This window comes from Adiantum capillus-veneris, chromosome 9 (genome assembly GCF_014529385.1).
Source record: "Adiantum capillus-veneris isolate H3 chromosome 9, ASM1452938v2, whole genome shotgun sequence".
Lineage (NCBI taxonomy): Eukaryota > Viridiplantae > Streptophyta > Polypodiopsida > Polypodiales > Pteridaceae > Adiantum > Adiantum capillus-veneris.
Window position 1 is genome coordinate 152,217,283 of NC_140939.1, and position 15,913 is coordinate 152,233,195.

At 43.2% G+C, this 15,913-nt stretch overlaps 1 protein-coding gene across 1 annotated transcript; it reads left to right on the top strand.

The window, feature by feature from the left end:
• Nucleotides 1–1,539: 1,539 nt before the first annotated feature.
• Nucleotides 1,540–3,888, top strand: LOC147451405 (uncharacterized). Its single transcript, XM_086520923.1, has one exon. It carries the CDS (start codon nucleotides 1,756–1,758, stop codon nucleotides 3,688–3,690), a length of 1,935 nt encoding a protein of 644 aa, XP_086377049.1. The 5' UTR covers nucleotides 1,540–1,755; the 3' UTR covers nucleotides 3,691–3,888.
• Nucleotides 3,889–15,913: the final 12,025 nt, after the last annotated feature.

Genomic DNA, 15,913 nt, shown 5'->3' on the forward strand with positions numbered 1-15,913 from the left:
ATAATGTTTGCACTATTATAATAACCCATACAATCCATGAGCACTTTATAGTTAGCTTGGTATATTCTGCACTGTTCAAGCTTTAGCTGATTTACCTACACAAAAAAGCAAGAAACTACCACTCTCAAACTTTTAGTCTGGTAAGCCTCATCATACAAATGGATATTCCTTTCTTTCCAGATGATCCAAAAGAATTCGTTATCCTATTCCATTCTACAAAGAAGAGACCTATTGAGTCTCCAAGGAGGAACTGTTTCGAGTTGGGGGTGTACCCTATCCCACTTACTAAAGGGGACAGTATTTCCCTGTTGGTAGGATTATTAATGAAGAGGTGGGGAGAAGCTTCTTCATTCCCATTACATCTTTTGCAAAGCCCATCCCCCATGCCTGCATGGCTCATTCTGTGGCCTGTCCACACTGCTTTGTGCATGACCAACCAAAGCAGTGTTGGGGTGTCTTGATGCCAGAGAGTTTTAAATTTGAAGAGCCACTTCCTTTTGTCGAGGGACAGGTTCCATTTTCTATTTAGGGTGGCATGTAAAGACTCTTTTAGGGATGGAGGTCGGCTTGGAGGGTTGGAAAGAGCCCCTCCTCCTGCCTAGTATAGTGCCTTCGGTGCACGGTTAGGCAGCTTTGAGAGCATCCACTCTTGCTCCTTTGAGAAAATGGCTATCCTGGCCTGGATAAGGGTGAGTTCCCACAGTTGCAGTTGGTACCTCACCAGAAGTTCAGTTTCATTCTGCCACCTGAACTCAGTTGTGTTCCACACATCTTTCCAAGTGATAATTCCTTTCTTCTGGAGTCTTTTAGCTGACCTCTGGCTCAGTTGGGGGATAGGGGGGAGGGACCACCACATTGATTCAGAAGCCCTTAGCTGTCTACTATATTTAGACTCCCAGTTGATTCTAATAAGGCTTCTGTACCTGTTCCAAGCCACCCACAGAGATTTGAGCAGTTCTGACCCCTTATTCTAGGGGTCCAAAAAAATCCGTAGTCCAAGGAATGTTGGTGATTCCCTTTTTCCTTTTAAAATGGAATTTGTGAATATCATGAAACATTAGAGAGGACCATTCTTCACCCGGGTTCTCCATTGCTCTGAGGATTAGTTTTACAGCTAATTTGTCTGCCCATAGTTCAAAATTAGTGAGGCCGAGTCTCCTAGTTCTTTAGGTAGACAACAGACTTCCCAGCTTACTTTGGCTAGCCCTTTTTTATGGGAGTCGACCACCTGACTATCAATTAAAAGACCTAGCCAGAATATGCAGAAACTGCCACCAATTCTTGGAATGTAGTTTTGCATTGCTGGTTTGAATAATACAATTCATATGTTTGCGGGTCCAGAGAGAATTTGCACTTGCAAGTGTGGTTCAATTCGGTTTGCAGTAGGCCGAATAGGTTTTCAACCGGACATAAAATAGCGTGTGAACAAGACCTGGAAGTCGCGCGACGGTGCCAACTGGAAGAGTTCGCTAAATAACGGTCAACAACATTCGACAGACACCTCCTCCGCCCCAGCTTCTCCGAACTGTCGGCTTTTAAACCAAACCAATTTCTGAACTTCCCAGAGCTGCCTCCTACTTTTAGCTGCACAGTGGCAGTGCACACTGATCTCTCTAATCAGAAACTCTACTGTGTGAGTCCGCGTCGGCGTACAGCTGCTAGAAAAGCAAAGGTTGTGTGACTGCGCAGTGCGTGCTACACTGAGAGAGAGAGAGAGAGAGAGAGAGAGAGAGAGAGAGAGAGAGAGGCAGGGATATGTCAGCTTTGGGTGCAGATCTAGATCAGATGGAGAGAGAGAACGCTCAGCCACTGGCCGGAAATGGAGCTCAGATTGATCAGCAAGGCAGCAGCTGTGCAGGGGAGAATATTTCCTCGATTCAGGCGCCGCAGGCCGCTTTCATCCAGGAAAACCTGCGCCTTGTTGCCACCGTGTCCAGCAAGCAACTGCGGCAGCAATTACCAGCTAACGACTCTAACTCTGCCGTGCTCACTGTTCTGGGCGGCAAGGCCTCCTGCAGGCGCAAATTCGTACTAAGCTTACATCTGCAAAATGCACATGGGCGCCTGGTCCCCCTTGACATGCCGATCGTGGCGTCCGTCGCCTTTGCCCACGACCATCTTCCCGTCCGGCCGCCGGACTCTGGCGAGCCTCCGCTCTTCACCACCTTCAACGGCGTCGAGTTCTCCGCCCACGACAATCCGACTCGTATGCTGGGCGGCCGGGCCACCTTCAAGCTGGCCCTGTCTTTGCTGTCCTCCAAGTACGAGAATCGTCTTTTCTGCATCTGCTTCACACCCCAAACGCAGCCCCCCCTGATCTGCCCCTCCTGCTTCTCTCCCCCTATTCGCAGCATCTCCCGCAAGCGAACCTCGGCCTCTTCTTATAATTCGTCTCACCTTTTCATGGATGGCGCCGCCTCCCCTATGAATCTCTCCCGCATCTCTACTCATGTGCCGCCACATCTGCACGTAAGCGGTTGCTTTCCTCATTCGCCCGACCACTCCACCACTTACAGCGAGTGTAGCAAATATCCAAGCTGCTGTAATGGAGCCGACGCCTCTGAGCACACCGACTCTGTAGACGAAACGTCGCATCTGAAATATTTCAACAACCTCACCGGTGGAGCAGCCCAATTAGGTTTCCTGATCAGGTCCCTCCGCTCAGCATCAGAAGCCATGGATGATCACCGCCTCCATGCCGCAGAGGACCACGCACCTCCACTTTCTCATAAGCCGCACAGGCCGGAAGATGGAAGTGGTCCTTATTCTGATCAACATATGATGACACAGCTTATCCTAAGTCCAACCTCAACAGTGCCCCCTCTGATCATGTGCCGGAGTGGCCATACTGTGAATCACAATGCTGGCGCTATGTGCCGCTTGAATACACCCAGTCCTGTTGATTCTGGTAGCCCCGACTCTACTGTAACACAGCTCGCCTCAGAAAGCTGCATCGATCAACATGGGAAAGAAGAAAATCTGAAATCTCAGGTAAGCTCCGTCATTCAGAACAGGACTATGCAGGGATCGATTGGGAGGCCACTTAGCGCGCCATCACCACCCGTAACCTCCACAAGGCCCCTACGCCCACAAGCCAGTATCGGGGGATGCAAGTTCCCATTTGGCAGCACGAGCTTTAACCCAGGCATCAACAAAACTTGCATGCCCTCATTCATGCAGAGAGCAGTAATTAAGATCTCGCCAAGCGGAGCTGTCGATACAGGCGCTGATCCATCTGAATTGGAGGCAACCTCCAACCAGCAGAGCAGCAGCAGGAGTACTTTCGTGCTGGGTGCAGTTCAGCATTTATCCACGGCTGCTGCATTGCCGAAGCCAGTGCAGGAAAGGCTCGATTCCCTGATGCGAAGCTTTATGTGCAGCAATAATGGTTTTGGCGGCCCTGCAGGTACGAATTTAAGCAACAGAAGGATGTGGCGAAGCCCCTCAGAGGATGGGGGCGTGCGTGCATTAGGAAATAATTATGATCAGCAAGTGCCGCTGGAAGAGGAGGAGAGAGCCATTCACTACCTGGAACTGAGCTTGTATGAGGTGGCCATGGAGATCCAGAAGCGGAAAGAGGAGGTGCGCGTTAAGAGACGGCGCATTTTAGACAATGAAGCATGCGTACAGTACAACCAGCGTGTTTCCCATCAACCATCCGCCTGGCTCAGCAATATAATGGGTAGCTGAGCCATATAGTGGGGTAGCTTGCCATGGATTAATTTTTTCCTTATTACAATATCTCGGAGTTACACCCGTAGGAAAGTGCCTCAAATGGCATTAACAAAAAGCGTATAAATACTTATAAAGTTATAAAATGACCCTTTTCTCACAAAATCTATCCTCTTTTATTGAAAAAATTATCGGTACTTATGAGGTAATAAAATGAGCCTGTTAAAAAAAAAAACTGTAAGTCAATATACTCATATATTTTGAGCTCATATGTGGTACGGTTACATTTTTGAAGTATACTTAAAAGTGTGCACTCTCATTTCTCATTTCCCGTGGAGAAAACCAACGGCATTATATTGTGGTGTGTGGTTGAATGGGCTAGGTGTGAACCATTGTATAACTGTTTGGTATTCAATATAACTAAGAGGTGCTTGCTCAAGGGCAAGACACACTCCCTTTGATCCCATCTTGTGTGCATACCACAATGGTGGAGGCCATGAGCAAATAGGCACTTAGAAGGTGTTTCTGTCTTCACACGCACACCCATGGTGTTTCTTAGAGAGCCAGACTAGAAATACACTCTTTACCACCTCTGTTTCCCCTACTTCAACTGTTTTCGCAAGACTCTCAACCCTATCCATACCTTGATCACTCGCAAATTAGCCACTCCATGGATTCTAGCCCTTAACTAATTCGTAGAGGAAGGGAAGGCGGTGTGCCTTAGCTTTGTGGTAACACGATGGAGGTGATGAGTGTGGAGTGTCCTCTATGTGCGTGGAGCCCTCTTCTGCAGATGAGCCGTCCTCTCTGATTATGAGTCTCACTAGGACGCTCATTTGCACACTCTCCCACAAGGATAAACCAACAAATGTTGAACACTATAAGAGGAAAACTCTAGAACCGCCAGTATTGCCAAAGAGAAAAGGAGAGAGAATTTTTTGCATGTGCGGTAATAGTACCGGGAATAAGCGTGATAATGGTTTATCGGTAATATGCACGGTAATAGCTGTGGTAATATTTATGTGACTATTGCCGTACCTAATAACGCCATATGCCTTTGAAAAAAAAACAGATGCTCATTTGGGCCACCCAATTTAGAGATGCTTATTTTGGGTGGCCCAAATGAGCATCTTTATTTTTGAACTGCATAAAACATACAAAACATCAATTGTTTTTTGAACATTGCAAAAAAGAAAATTCAAATTACAACTCATACATTGCCTTTATAAATTGAAACGGAATAGAACAATACTTTGCAAAAATTTCAAATAAAGCCAAATTCTCAAATCAGTTTTATATATAAAATATGAGGGTTTTCTTGTGCCACATCTACACTTGTAAAAGAGGATTACATAACAAATTGTTAACTATCCTAATCCTCCTTCTCCTCATACTGTCCTCGTCCTAAGCTGCATACAATGGATCGCATTGACTCTATATCAACCAAAACAAGTTAGATAAATCAATATCCCAAATTAACTTTTGATATGCTATTCATCTCTACACTTACCACTTGTAGCGTTTTGACTACTGAGTCGAATTTCTTGCGAGAGATATGATGGTTTTCTAACAATCATCGCCAAGTTTTGAATTCTATGTGTCTCTCTCGATACTTGACCATCTCTCTAGTAGGACGGCTCAAAGTGATATTTTGCTAGGTTAACATTATTCAAAAAAGTTTAACAAGCTAAAACACCTTGTTATCTGAACTAGCACAATGAAAAATAGCTTACATATTTATCTCTTTAGGTAACTTTGCCTCCCTAACGATAGTGCGTGGGAGTTTGTCTAGCTCGAGCTTCAGGTCATTGACTATGGGATGAGCCTCTTGCAACTTGCTCAGTCTTTTCTTGCATTGCCTACTCCCTCTTTGCATTTCCATAGCTCATGTTTTGATTTGCGACCTGGTTGGCCGTTGTGTGTCGTAACTTAATTGCTTATTTTTTAAAAACGTTTTCATACACCCTTCAGCCATTGTGTGAGAAACGTTGGTAAAGGGAATTTGAAAATCGAGCATGCAACGCTTCCTGACGTAGCGCACATGATCACACTGTCAGGCATTTTTTAGATGAGTACAAAGGACATAAATGATGCCAAAAAAACTTGGTGGCCACCCCCATGTATATATATGTATATAGTGCTTCCAGCTTTGAAAGTGTCCGTGTAAAAAACCCTGTACAAAAGCTTGGTTTTGGTCAAGCTGTTGGCTGATGTTTTGGGTTGTTTGAGACTCCAAAATATGGTTTTTAATAAGGGATTTCAGCCGCTTAACAGCTTGTGAATCGGACTTGTACGTCATGAATTATGAGCATCCGAAGCGGGCGGTCTCAACTTAGAAGGTGATTGCGGGTGCATGCGAGAAGGAAAACTAGGCCAACTTGGGGGTCTAAGTTTAGAAGTTCTGAAGTTTTATATTTCTGGAGATAGCCGAGGTGATGGGCTTCGAGGCGTGTTACGGTGCGTCATTCGGTGACCGGAGCAACAAGATATGCCTCAGGGAAAATTGTCCGAGAAGTCCCCTCATGCTTTGGGAGAAGCTCGAAATTTTTGAGAAGTTGGGGAGGTGGGAGGATGGTGCCAAGTGGAAATGGAGTAATCCCACATGGGGGGGAGAAAGTGAAAACTGGAGGGTATATGGGGGGGAGTGGGTTCCCCCTAAGGGTGTATCAAAGGAGCTAATGGAGCTTCTTGGCCTTGCTTGTGAGGGCTCGTGGACTTTGGGGGAGGCAGAGGGCGCCATTTTCAGTCCACACCAGCTTCCCAGGCGCCTGACCACTTTTTTGGTCCATCGGACATCCCCTTTCCCCACTTGCCTTGGTCAAAAAGTGTCCGACAGCTCATTTTTGACCCAAAAAAGGCCAAAATTGGACCAATTAAAAGGTGCTCAAGGAGAGAACCATGTCGGCTAAGAAGAGAGAGAAAATCCCTTGGGATAAGAGCCAAAAAAATTCCCTTGTAATAGCTGTATTTTTTTGCACATCCTTTTTTGTTAAAAGAGACTAGCTTTTTTGGAGCTTTTGAGAGAGACCCCATCTTCGAAAGCTTGTAACTCTCTCGTCTGGTGTCGGAATTAAGCATATGGATACTCTATGGAGGTCTACACGACACGAGATTCATTTTATGGTCTTCGTTTTCATCATGGTTCGGGTTAGGGCTGTTTTCCACCCGACTCTACAGGTGTTCGACATAGGTGTTTTCGGCAGCTTTGTGGTGTTTCTTTTCGACGGTGTGGTGTGTGCAAGGCTATAGGGGTTCTCGTTTTCCTTCTTGTTGGAACGATGACATCGTTTTGGATCCCCCACTGAGGAGAAATCCTTGTGTGCTCTAATTTTTACGAAATTCCTATACCATGCAGATAGAAAATGTAAATGGGTGTAAAGTGTGAGCTTTGTCCTAAGGTGTGAGTCAAGGAGAGGAGAGTGGATTTATCCCACATACTACGGAGCAAGGCTGTAGAGCTACTTAAAGCTCATTTCTTGAATCAATAAACAACAACTCATTTTGCACTACATGCTTGTCTATGGTGATCTTGTGCTAATCTAAGTCAATACTCAAGATTGTGTTTATGAGTCTAAGCTAATCTATCTTGGAACCTAATTCACTTGAGTGATAACCTTGCTTACACACACTCACACACTTGCACCATGTTTCTCTTTCATCCACCATAGCTAGCACGATCCAAATCCTAACATTTGGTATTAGAGGCATGGTGTGCTAGCTAGGGTTGTCATTATGCATTAGTGTGTGTTAATCATTAGCATCTCCATTAGATCAATTAGCATTGAATAATTGTTGTCACGGCCCATTAACAGTTTCATAGTTAAGTTGCAGATCTCACTAATTTAGCACTAATCTAGCTATGTGTGGGCATGTCCTTGGCACACCCAAGAGGCCAGGAAACTTGATTAGGGAGAGGATTACAATCATTTGAATTGCATTTTAGATTTCCTTTTTTGTATCAATTTTTGCATCATTTGCCTCTTCAATTGAATTCATTAAACTCGTTTCCCTTTTGCATTGTTCACCTCATCTCGAAGCTCTCCTCACAAGATTTCCATAGAACCTGCAAGCACTCAAATCCGAGCTTGAGAACCCCCTAAAACACCATCCCCAATCTTGCCTAAAAATAGGTGTGTGTGTGAGTTTGTGTGCCTGCCGACTTTAGCTTAACACTTTGTTTTCCGGAGCCTTTCCACAACCAAGCCTTTGGGCTTGTTGGCTAGCTCAAATTAGTAAAGCCATTCTTGGCTTGTGGGGTCCAAAGATCAAATCGGTCAACCCCCGAAGTGGGTAGCGTGGGTGGACCTGAAATTGGACCTCAATTGGATTCTTTTGTTTTGGCAAGTCCGCTGGGGTAAGTTCCCACAGGCTTCGCCGCGCATTTAACTTTTTTGCCCGCCGCTTGGAGTCCGACCGCCCGCTGCCCGGTAGGTGCCCCCACCTGCGCCACTTGCCCGACGAGCTGCTTGAACTGCCTGACCATGTAAGAGCTCCATTCTGCGCTGCCTCAAAGGACTTCAAACCCGCCGTGCCCACTGGCACTAGCAAGGGATCCCGCGTCCCAGAAGCCAAGGTCGCCAGGCTACCACAAGGGGGTGATCCCACCCTATGCACCGGCTCCAAGGCAAGCCTCCAAAAGCCTCCAAGGCCACTAGAGTCTGTTCTCACTACAGCACCGAATGCTCGTCTAGGCATAAAGTCGAAGAATTCAAACTATTAAGGCTTCATCAATATTCTCCAAGGCGCTCAAAAGAGCTTGAACACCCACTTCAACAGCTTCAAAGAGGGAGTTCTTTCAAGCATCAAAAGCAAAAACAAAGGTTATCTTCCCTATCTGTGAAGAGGGGCTTCACCGACGGTGAAGAGGAGCTTCACTAAAAGGGGGATTTCTCTCTCTCTCTCTCTCTCTCTCTTACAATGAAACCTTAACATTATTGCAACCAAGCATAATTTTGCAAATAAAATTTCTATCATCAATTGTGCACCGTGTAAAGAGGCAGACACTGGTAGGAGAGTCTCCTAAGCTAATTAAGACCCCTCTATTGGCACAAATGGGGGACAAGGGAATAGAGAAATTCAATGGGGAGGGATTTCACACTTGGAAAACAAAATTAAGAGGCTATCTTATGAAAAAATGTTTGTGGTCTGTCATTAGCACTACCCTCGAGCAAGAAGCCAAACCCGATGGAGTGCACACTAGGGCATCTACACTCATAGCAAGTGCACAAAATTTGGCTAAAGACGAACAAGCATTGGGAATTATCATCACTTCTTTGCATGATAACTATGTGCATTTCATAGATGAATGTAAGCATGCACATGAAGCCTGGCATGTCCTAGAAAGTAATTTTGGAGCTAGAGCTAAAAGAAGCAAAGTTAGTCTTAAAAGACAGCTTTACAAAGTTACTATGCTTCAAGGGGAGGATATTGCTAGCCTAGTGAACATGCTTAAGAGCATTGTCACACAACTCACTTACATCCAAGTTGAAGTACCAGAAGATGACAAAGTGGCTATACTTAAGTGCACTTCCACCTTCTTATGACCACTTAGTCACAATTCTTGAAGAAAAAGAACCAGCACCACCATCTCAAGATGTAATCAACTCAGTCCAAGCAGAAGAAAGAAAGCAAAGAGGTTCACTTACCCCATTAGGAGGAGTTTTCATCGCAACATCTTCAAGGGGAAGATATTCGCCATCAACATCGACAAACGGACGAAAGTGTTATGAATGTGGAAGAATGGGACACGTAGCGAAAGATTGCTACACAAACAAACCTTGCAACAAATGTGGTAGGAAGGGACACACTCCTTCTCAGTGCTACTCAAGTGGAGGCTGTAGCAGTGGAGAAAGCAACAGTAGTAGAAGCAACAACAGAAGCAACGAAGGCAAGAGACCTGACAGAGGATCAGCTCACATAGTAGAAGACAAAAAGGACGAAGACGAAGGTAGCGTTTGGGATGACCCATTTTGAAGATGCAGACTCTCTAATTGTAGGGGAGGACTTTTTCCTGTGTGGATACCAGCTTATCATCCTGTGTGAACATCACCATACTTTGTGTATCTTTCTTGTGTGGATTTTACCATCCTGTGTGGATATCACCATCTCTGTGTGGATATCACCATCCTGTGTGGATTTTGTTAGCCTGTGTGGATCATGCATCTTCAGTATCTTGTCTTAGTCCAAACCTCAAGGGGAGGATTGTAAAGTGTGAGCTTTGTCCTAAGGTGTGAGTCAAGGAGAGGAGAGTGCATTTATCCCACATACTATGGAGCAAGGATGTAGAGCTACTTAAAGCTCATTTCTTAAATCAATAAAAAACAACTCATTTTGCACTACATGCTTGTCTATGAAGAGCTTGGACAGGTCTAATGATTATGCCTTGGATATACGAGAGGATCGTGGTGCTGAAGAAGAGAATCAAGCTTCAACATCAGGTGGTCACGTGTGTATTGTGCAAGTTGAGAATAAAAATGGGGAAGCGGGAAAGGGCACCAAATGGTGCTGGCCCTAGCAAGAAGAAAGGGAAGGAGAAAGAGGGTGAAGATGCAAATACCAAGAAGAAAAGGAGACCTCGCAGGAAGTTTGAAGTAGCGGATTTGGCATTGGGAGAAGGTCAGATAGCTTATAGTCTCAAGGAGGATCTGATTGGGAGGAAAGTAAATTGTACTTTTGGACAGTTGATGAACATGGTACCCAAAATTAAGAGGTAGTGGAATTCGTTAGTGAATCCTATTGAAAAAGAGCCGAAGCGTGGTCATGTCAGAGTGTTGCCTCTGGAAGAGTTACCCGACATCTGTCCTTTGGTGAACGCTTGGCACAAAGGTGTGGGCATGGGAGAGGCCTACATTGATGGAGGTGCGCAAGTTTGTGTGATCACACAGTCATGTGTCGAGAGACATGGCTTGGTCATGTCTGGAAGCTCTGGGTTCAGGATTCGACTAGCAAACCATGCCAAAGTTAAGTGTTTGGTACTAGTCGATCAAAGGTTTGGAGATTGAGGTTTTTAATGTGAAAGTCATGGTGAACTTTCACGTTATGCCGGCAGGTTTGGGAGCTTTTCCTCTCATATTGGGACGACCTTGGTTAAGAGCTATTGGTGCTATACAAGATTGGGGCAAGGGCACAATCACTGTGTATAGCAAAAAGGGAGAGAAGAGGATGTTTGATATGATTACCAAACAACCTCTGGCATTAGAAGAGGTGTCTGAAGATGATGAATCTGAAATCACTAGTGAGGAAAGTTCAGAGGATTCAGATAGTAGTGCTACTTCAAGTTCCAGTGACAAGGGTGAAGTGTCCTTTTGTTACTAAAGAAGTGTCCTTTTTGTTACTAAATGAAGAGGAGAAAGAAGATGGTGAAGTGCTGCAGATTTCAGAGGATATAAATGAGTCAAGTCAATTGGAGCAGCTTGAAGAGTTAATGCATCCCAAGTAGGAGCTATCAGTGAAGAAAGGACTTGTTCAAAATATGCTAAGTACAGATTTGTCACAAAAAGAAAGGGCAGAACACGTGAAGATGCTGGACAAGTTTTCGAATCTTTTCATTACATCATATAAAAAAATAAGGGGTTTTGTTGGGGACCCAGTGAAGATTGAGTTGATAGAAGGAGCAAAGCCAGTGAGACAGAAATTAAGAAGAATGGGTAAGGAGCAAATGAATGCTTTAAAAGAAGAAGTGGATAAGCTTTTGAATGCAGGGTTTATTGTTCTAGTAGATAATGCTGAGTGGGTCAGCCTGTAGTGGTCACTCCCAAGAAGGATGGACGTTGGAGAGATTGTGTTGATTATAAGCTGTTAAATGCAGTGACCAGAAAGGATCCTTACCCGTTGCCTTTCATTGATCAACTCTTGGAAACAGTGGGCTGGTTTTGAAAGGTATAGCGTCTGTGATGGTTATTTAGGATACTTTCAGCTTATCCTTTCTCCTGAAGATCAGAAGAAGAATACTTTTATCACTCCATGGGGTTGTTTTTATTTCCTTTGCCTTCCCTTTGGGTTGACAAATGGACCTCGGGATTTTGAGAGAAAGGTAGATTGGGTTCTTACCCCATTCCTTGGGAAGTTTGTCAAAGGGTTCATAGATGATTTTTGTGTGTACAGCTCACGCAAGGAGCATGTTCAAAAGCTTGAGATGACTTTTGCAAGGTATGATGAATGTGGGGGTCAGTTAAACCCTAAAAAATGTCATTTGGCACAGCCAAGGGTGAAGCTTCTTGGGCATATGATCTTTGAAAATGGAATTGAGGCAGATCCAGGGAAAGTATTGCTGTCATCCCCAAAGGATACAAGACAATTGGCTACTTTCATTCAAAAGGTCAAATATCTGTCTCATTTCATACCTTTGGCATCACAACTGTTGTATCCTTTGCAGCAAGTGGTCAAAAATGATCCTTTGGAGTGGACACGTGACTGTGAGGATGTTTTTGACAAAGTTAAAGAAGTGTTGAGAATCTTACCTATTATGCAGGCCTCTGATTGGGAGAAGGATTTTTATGTTAATCCATCAGTTGGAGAAGATGCTATTGGGGCTATGTTGTTGCAAAGAGGGAAAGAGTCTCAGTATATGAAGCCTGTTTATTATGCTAGCAGGGTGAAAACTCCTCATGAAAGAGAGTACTCAGAGGTTGAATTGGTGATGATTAGCATGGTCTATGCATGTAGATGGTTTAGACATTACTTGTTGCAGAAACCGTTCACCTTTCTCACCAGTTTTTCATTGCTTCCTCAATTGTTCAATAACTCAAATATAGACAGTGATGAAGTGGTTTATTGAGCTACAAGAGTTTCAATTCACTTTCCTAGTGGAAGAGAGTACTCGGGCTACTTTGGCAGACTTACTCACTTATAAAGAGACTCCTGTTTTGGTTAAAGAGGAGGTGGTCCAAAGGAAAAAAGTGGAAACCTCTGCTATATCAAATGCTTCACTGCTACATTTTGATGGCTCTTATCGAAGAATTCATGATGCTGCTTCTGGTGGGGTTGTTATTTATGATGCGTAGGGAAATCTTGTGAGGAAGCAAGGGTTAAAACTCAATGCAAAGAGTAATAATGAAGCATAGTATATCGCTCTTGAAGGCGGGTTACACATTTGTCTACAATTGGGAATCAAACATTTGCAAATTAAAGGTGATGCGTTGTTAGTGGTAAAGCAGGTGTTGGGAGTATGGAAAAATAAGAATCCTAGACTGAAGAATCTATGCTTCAAAGTGAAATCGCTACTCAAAAAGTTTGAGGCATGGAGCTTGCAGCATGTCGAAAGGACTCAAAATAAAGAAGCGCATGAGGCCGCGCAAGCAATGATTACTTGTGTGTTTGTGTTGAAAGCGGATGCCCCTTTGTATCATGGAAGAGAGGTGTTGTCAAAAGAGGTGGATTTCTTATTGACCAGTCTCTTGCATGAAGATTTGCCTTCATCTAAAAAGTATGCTTTTGTGAGAAGAGCAAGAAAGTACAAAATGATTGGTGATATGCTTTACATGAAAGGAAGTGATCTGGTGTTGCGTCATGTGCCTTGGAAGGTGGAGATTTACAAAATTTTAGAAGAAAACCATGAAGGGTCTTGCGGAGGTCATTTTGATATGAAGATTATGCTTCAAAAAATCTTGCAAGAAGGCTATGTTTGGCCTAGTATTCAGCGTGATGTCAATCATTGGTGTAAATCTTGCTTGGCTTGCCAAAAAATGGGAAAAAGGGTTCTTAAACCCGAGCTACGAAAGACAATCCTGGCTAATGAGGTGTTTGAAAAATGGGGCCTCGATGCTATGGGGTCATTACCCACTTCAAGTAAGAGGAATGTGTATATTTTGATAGCGGTGGATTATTTATCACGTTGGGCAGAGGCCAAGGCTGTCAAACAAATTACCAGTAAGGAAATGGGAAAATTTGTGTATGAGCATATATGCTGCAAATTCGGGGTGCCATTGGAGTTACTGTCTGACAAAGGGCCAGGGTTTAGAGGTGAAATGTTCAATTTCTTATGCAAGAAGCTTGGCATAGAGCATAAATACAACACCCCTTATTATCCGCAGTGCAATGGACTTAATGAGAGGTTTAATGGAGAATTGGTGAAGATTCTGACAAAAATGACTTTAACACATGCCAAAACTTGGGACTCAGAGTTGCCTTGTGCATTATGGGCATATAGAATGGCAATAAAAAATAGCACGGGATTCTCACCATATCACTTGGTTTATGGCAAAGAAGCCTTGATGCCTATTGAGGTGGAAATCCCTGCACTCAAGTTTTTGTCATTGCAAGATGAAGAGCAACAAGATGCTTGGCAACAAAGGTTATTGGATTTACAATGTTTGCAGCTAGACATGCTTTTGGCCTTGGATTACTATCAAGAAACATGTAAAAAGGCCCATAAAAGAGCTAATGAATGCATGAAAGATAAGGGAATTGAGAAAAGAGATCTTGTTTTGCGATACAATAGTAAATTGGACCACACTTTCCAAAAGAAGTTTCAGATCAAGTGGGAGGGTCCTTTTACTATTGTAAACAAGTTTGATAATGGAACATATCAGAAGCTGGTTGAAAATTTAGATGGTACACTACATAGCTACCGTGTTAATGGTTATAGACTTAAGAAGTATTTAGCACGTTTGATGACTATTGTGACAGATGAGATGCTATCAATGGAAACAAAGAGTGTGAATGCGCCACAAAATGTGGACGAGGTTTCTAGGGACGAGCTGCAACAATTGTTCACCCTGGGGACCTCTGCTTGTCATGAAAGATCAAGCAGGCTGGGGATTTAACATTTGCGAGTTTTTCATTTCAAGTTTTTTTGACAATTTTAGCAATCTTTAGAGTTTTTTAAACCAAATATGTATCATAGCATAAAGTATATATTTAATGTAATTTCAATCATCATAAGACTCCATATATGTGTGGTTGACGGAGAGAGAAAGTAAATCCTTGAGAGAGAGAGTGACTTCTCTTCTAGAGAGAGAAAGTAAAATCATAGAGTTGTATATCACTACGCAGAGAAAAAGAGAGAGAGAGAGAGACCGAGAGGGAATAACAACGTGAAAATGTAAACAAATAAAATCACCATTTCACAACTCATGCCATTAGAGTCAAATATGCTCGGAGCGCATGTGATCAGAGTCAGGTAATCCACAGCATATAAACATGCGATAAAGTAAAAAATCATGCAAAATAGAGACAACACTATTTTCAGAGTTAAATAATCCACAGCATATATAAATGTGATGAAGTCAAAAATCATGCCAGATAGAGACAATGCTATTTTTCCCAAGCTTGAGTTTTTGAAACAACGTAAGTTTGAGGATGTAAGTACATTCGCTAAACTACCACAGGATAAGATCAAAATTAGAGTACAAAAAAGGATAGTCTCCATAAATGTAATGGTCACTTTAAAAGGCAAGTAATTTGCTCCCAAATAGCTTGCAAGTTGCTTCATGTCTTTTGCTTGAAATTTGAAATCCTTTGCTGCATAAACAATGTTTTTTCAAGATAAATAATCACAAGTGTAATAAACCAAAATAAATACATAAAAACACTTTAATATCATAGATCAATATTCTAGTTGAGTGAAAGATGCATACCAAACCAACTATAATTAAATGGAGGGAGAAATCCTCCTGGGTTGTCCAAGAATAAAAGCGATGTCCATTGGTGAGAGGGTTGGCTGATGAATAATCATGTGCTCCTTAGGTTCAAGTCCGAGCACTTTTGTGTCCACATAGTATATATGTTTGCAGGCAAAAAAGGATTTGTTGGTATTCTCTCGCTTTTGAAAATCCGGACGCGTGCATGTTGGACTCTGTTTTATATGAATCTCATAACTATTTTCAGTGAGAACTCGGAAAATTACATGCTCTTGAGACCTTTTTACTTCATCCAAAAATATAATTGTTATACTATTACATGCTTCCAATTTCTTCATGGCCTCTTTAGAGATTCCATGCCTCCACTTTTTCTTCCTCGAGCTGCCACCACCTTCTTTGCAGTCGCCAGCAAGAGGTTGTGGATTTACCATTGAATTCTCTGTCCCAAATCGACTCTGATGTAGCGTGGCAAGTTCCTGTGTGGAGATATCTGTCCCTCTTGCTACTGGCCAAACATTTGGAGCAGGAGGTAAATCTTTGACTTGTCTTTTGATTGATTGAGTATGCAAAATATCATGATTAAAAAACCATAACCATTGGTCAATTGTTTTACCCTTGAACATTCTTTCAGACCGTATACATGGAGCAACAAGACCAATTGA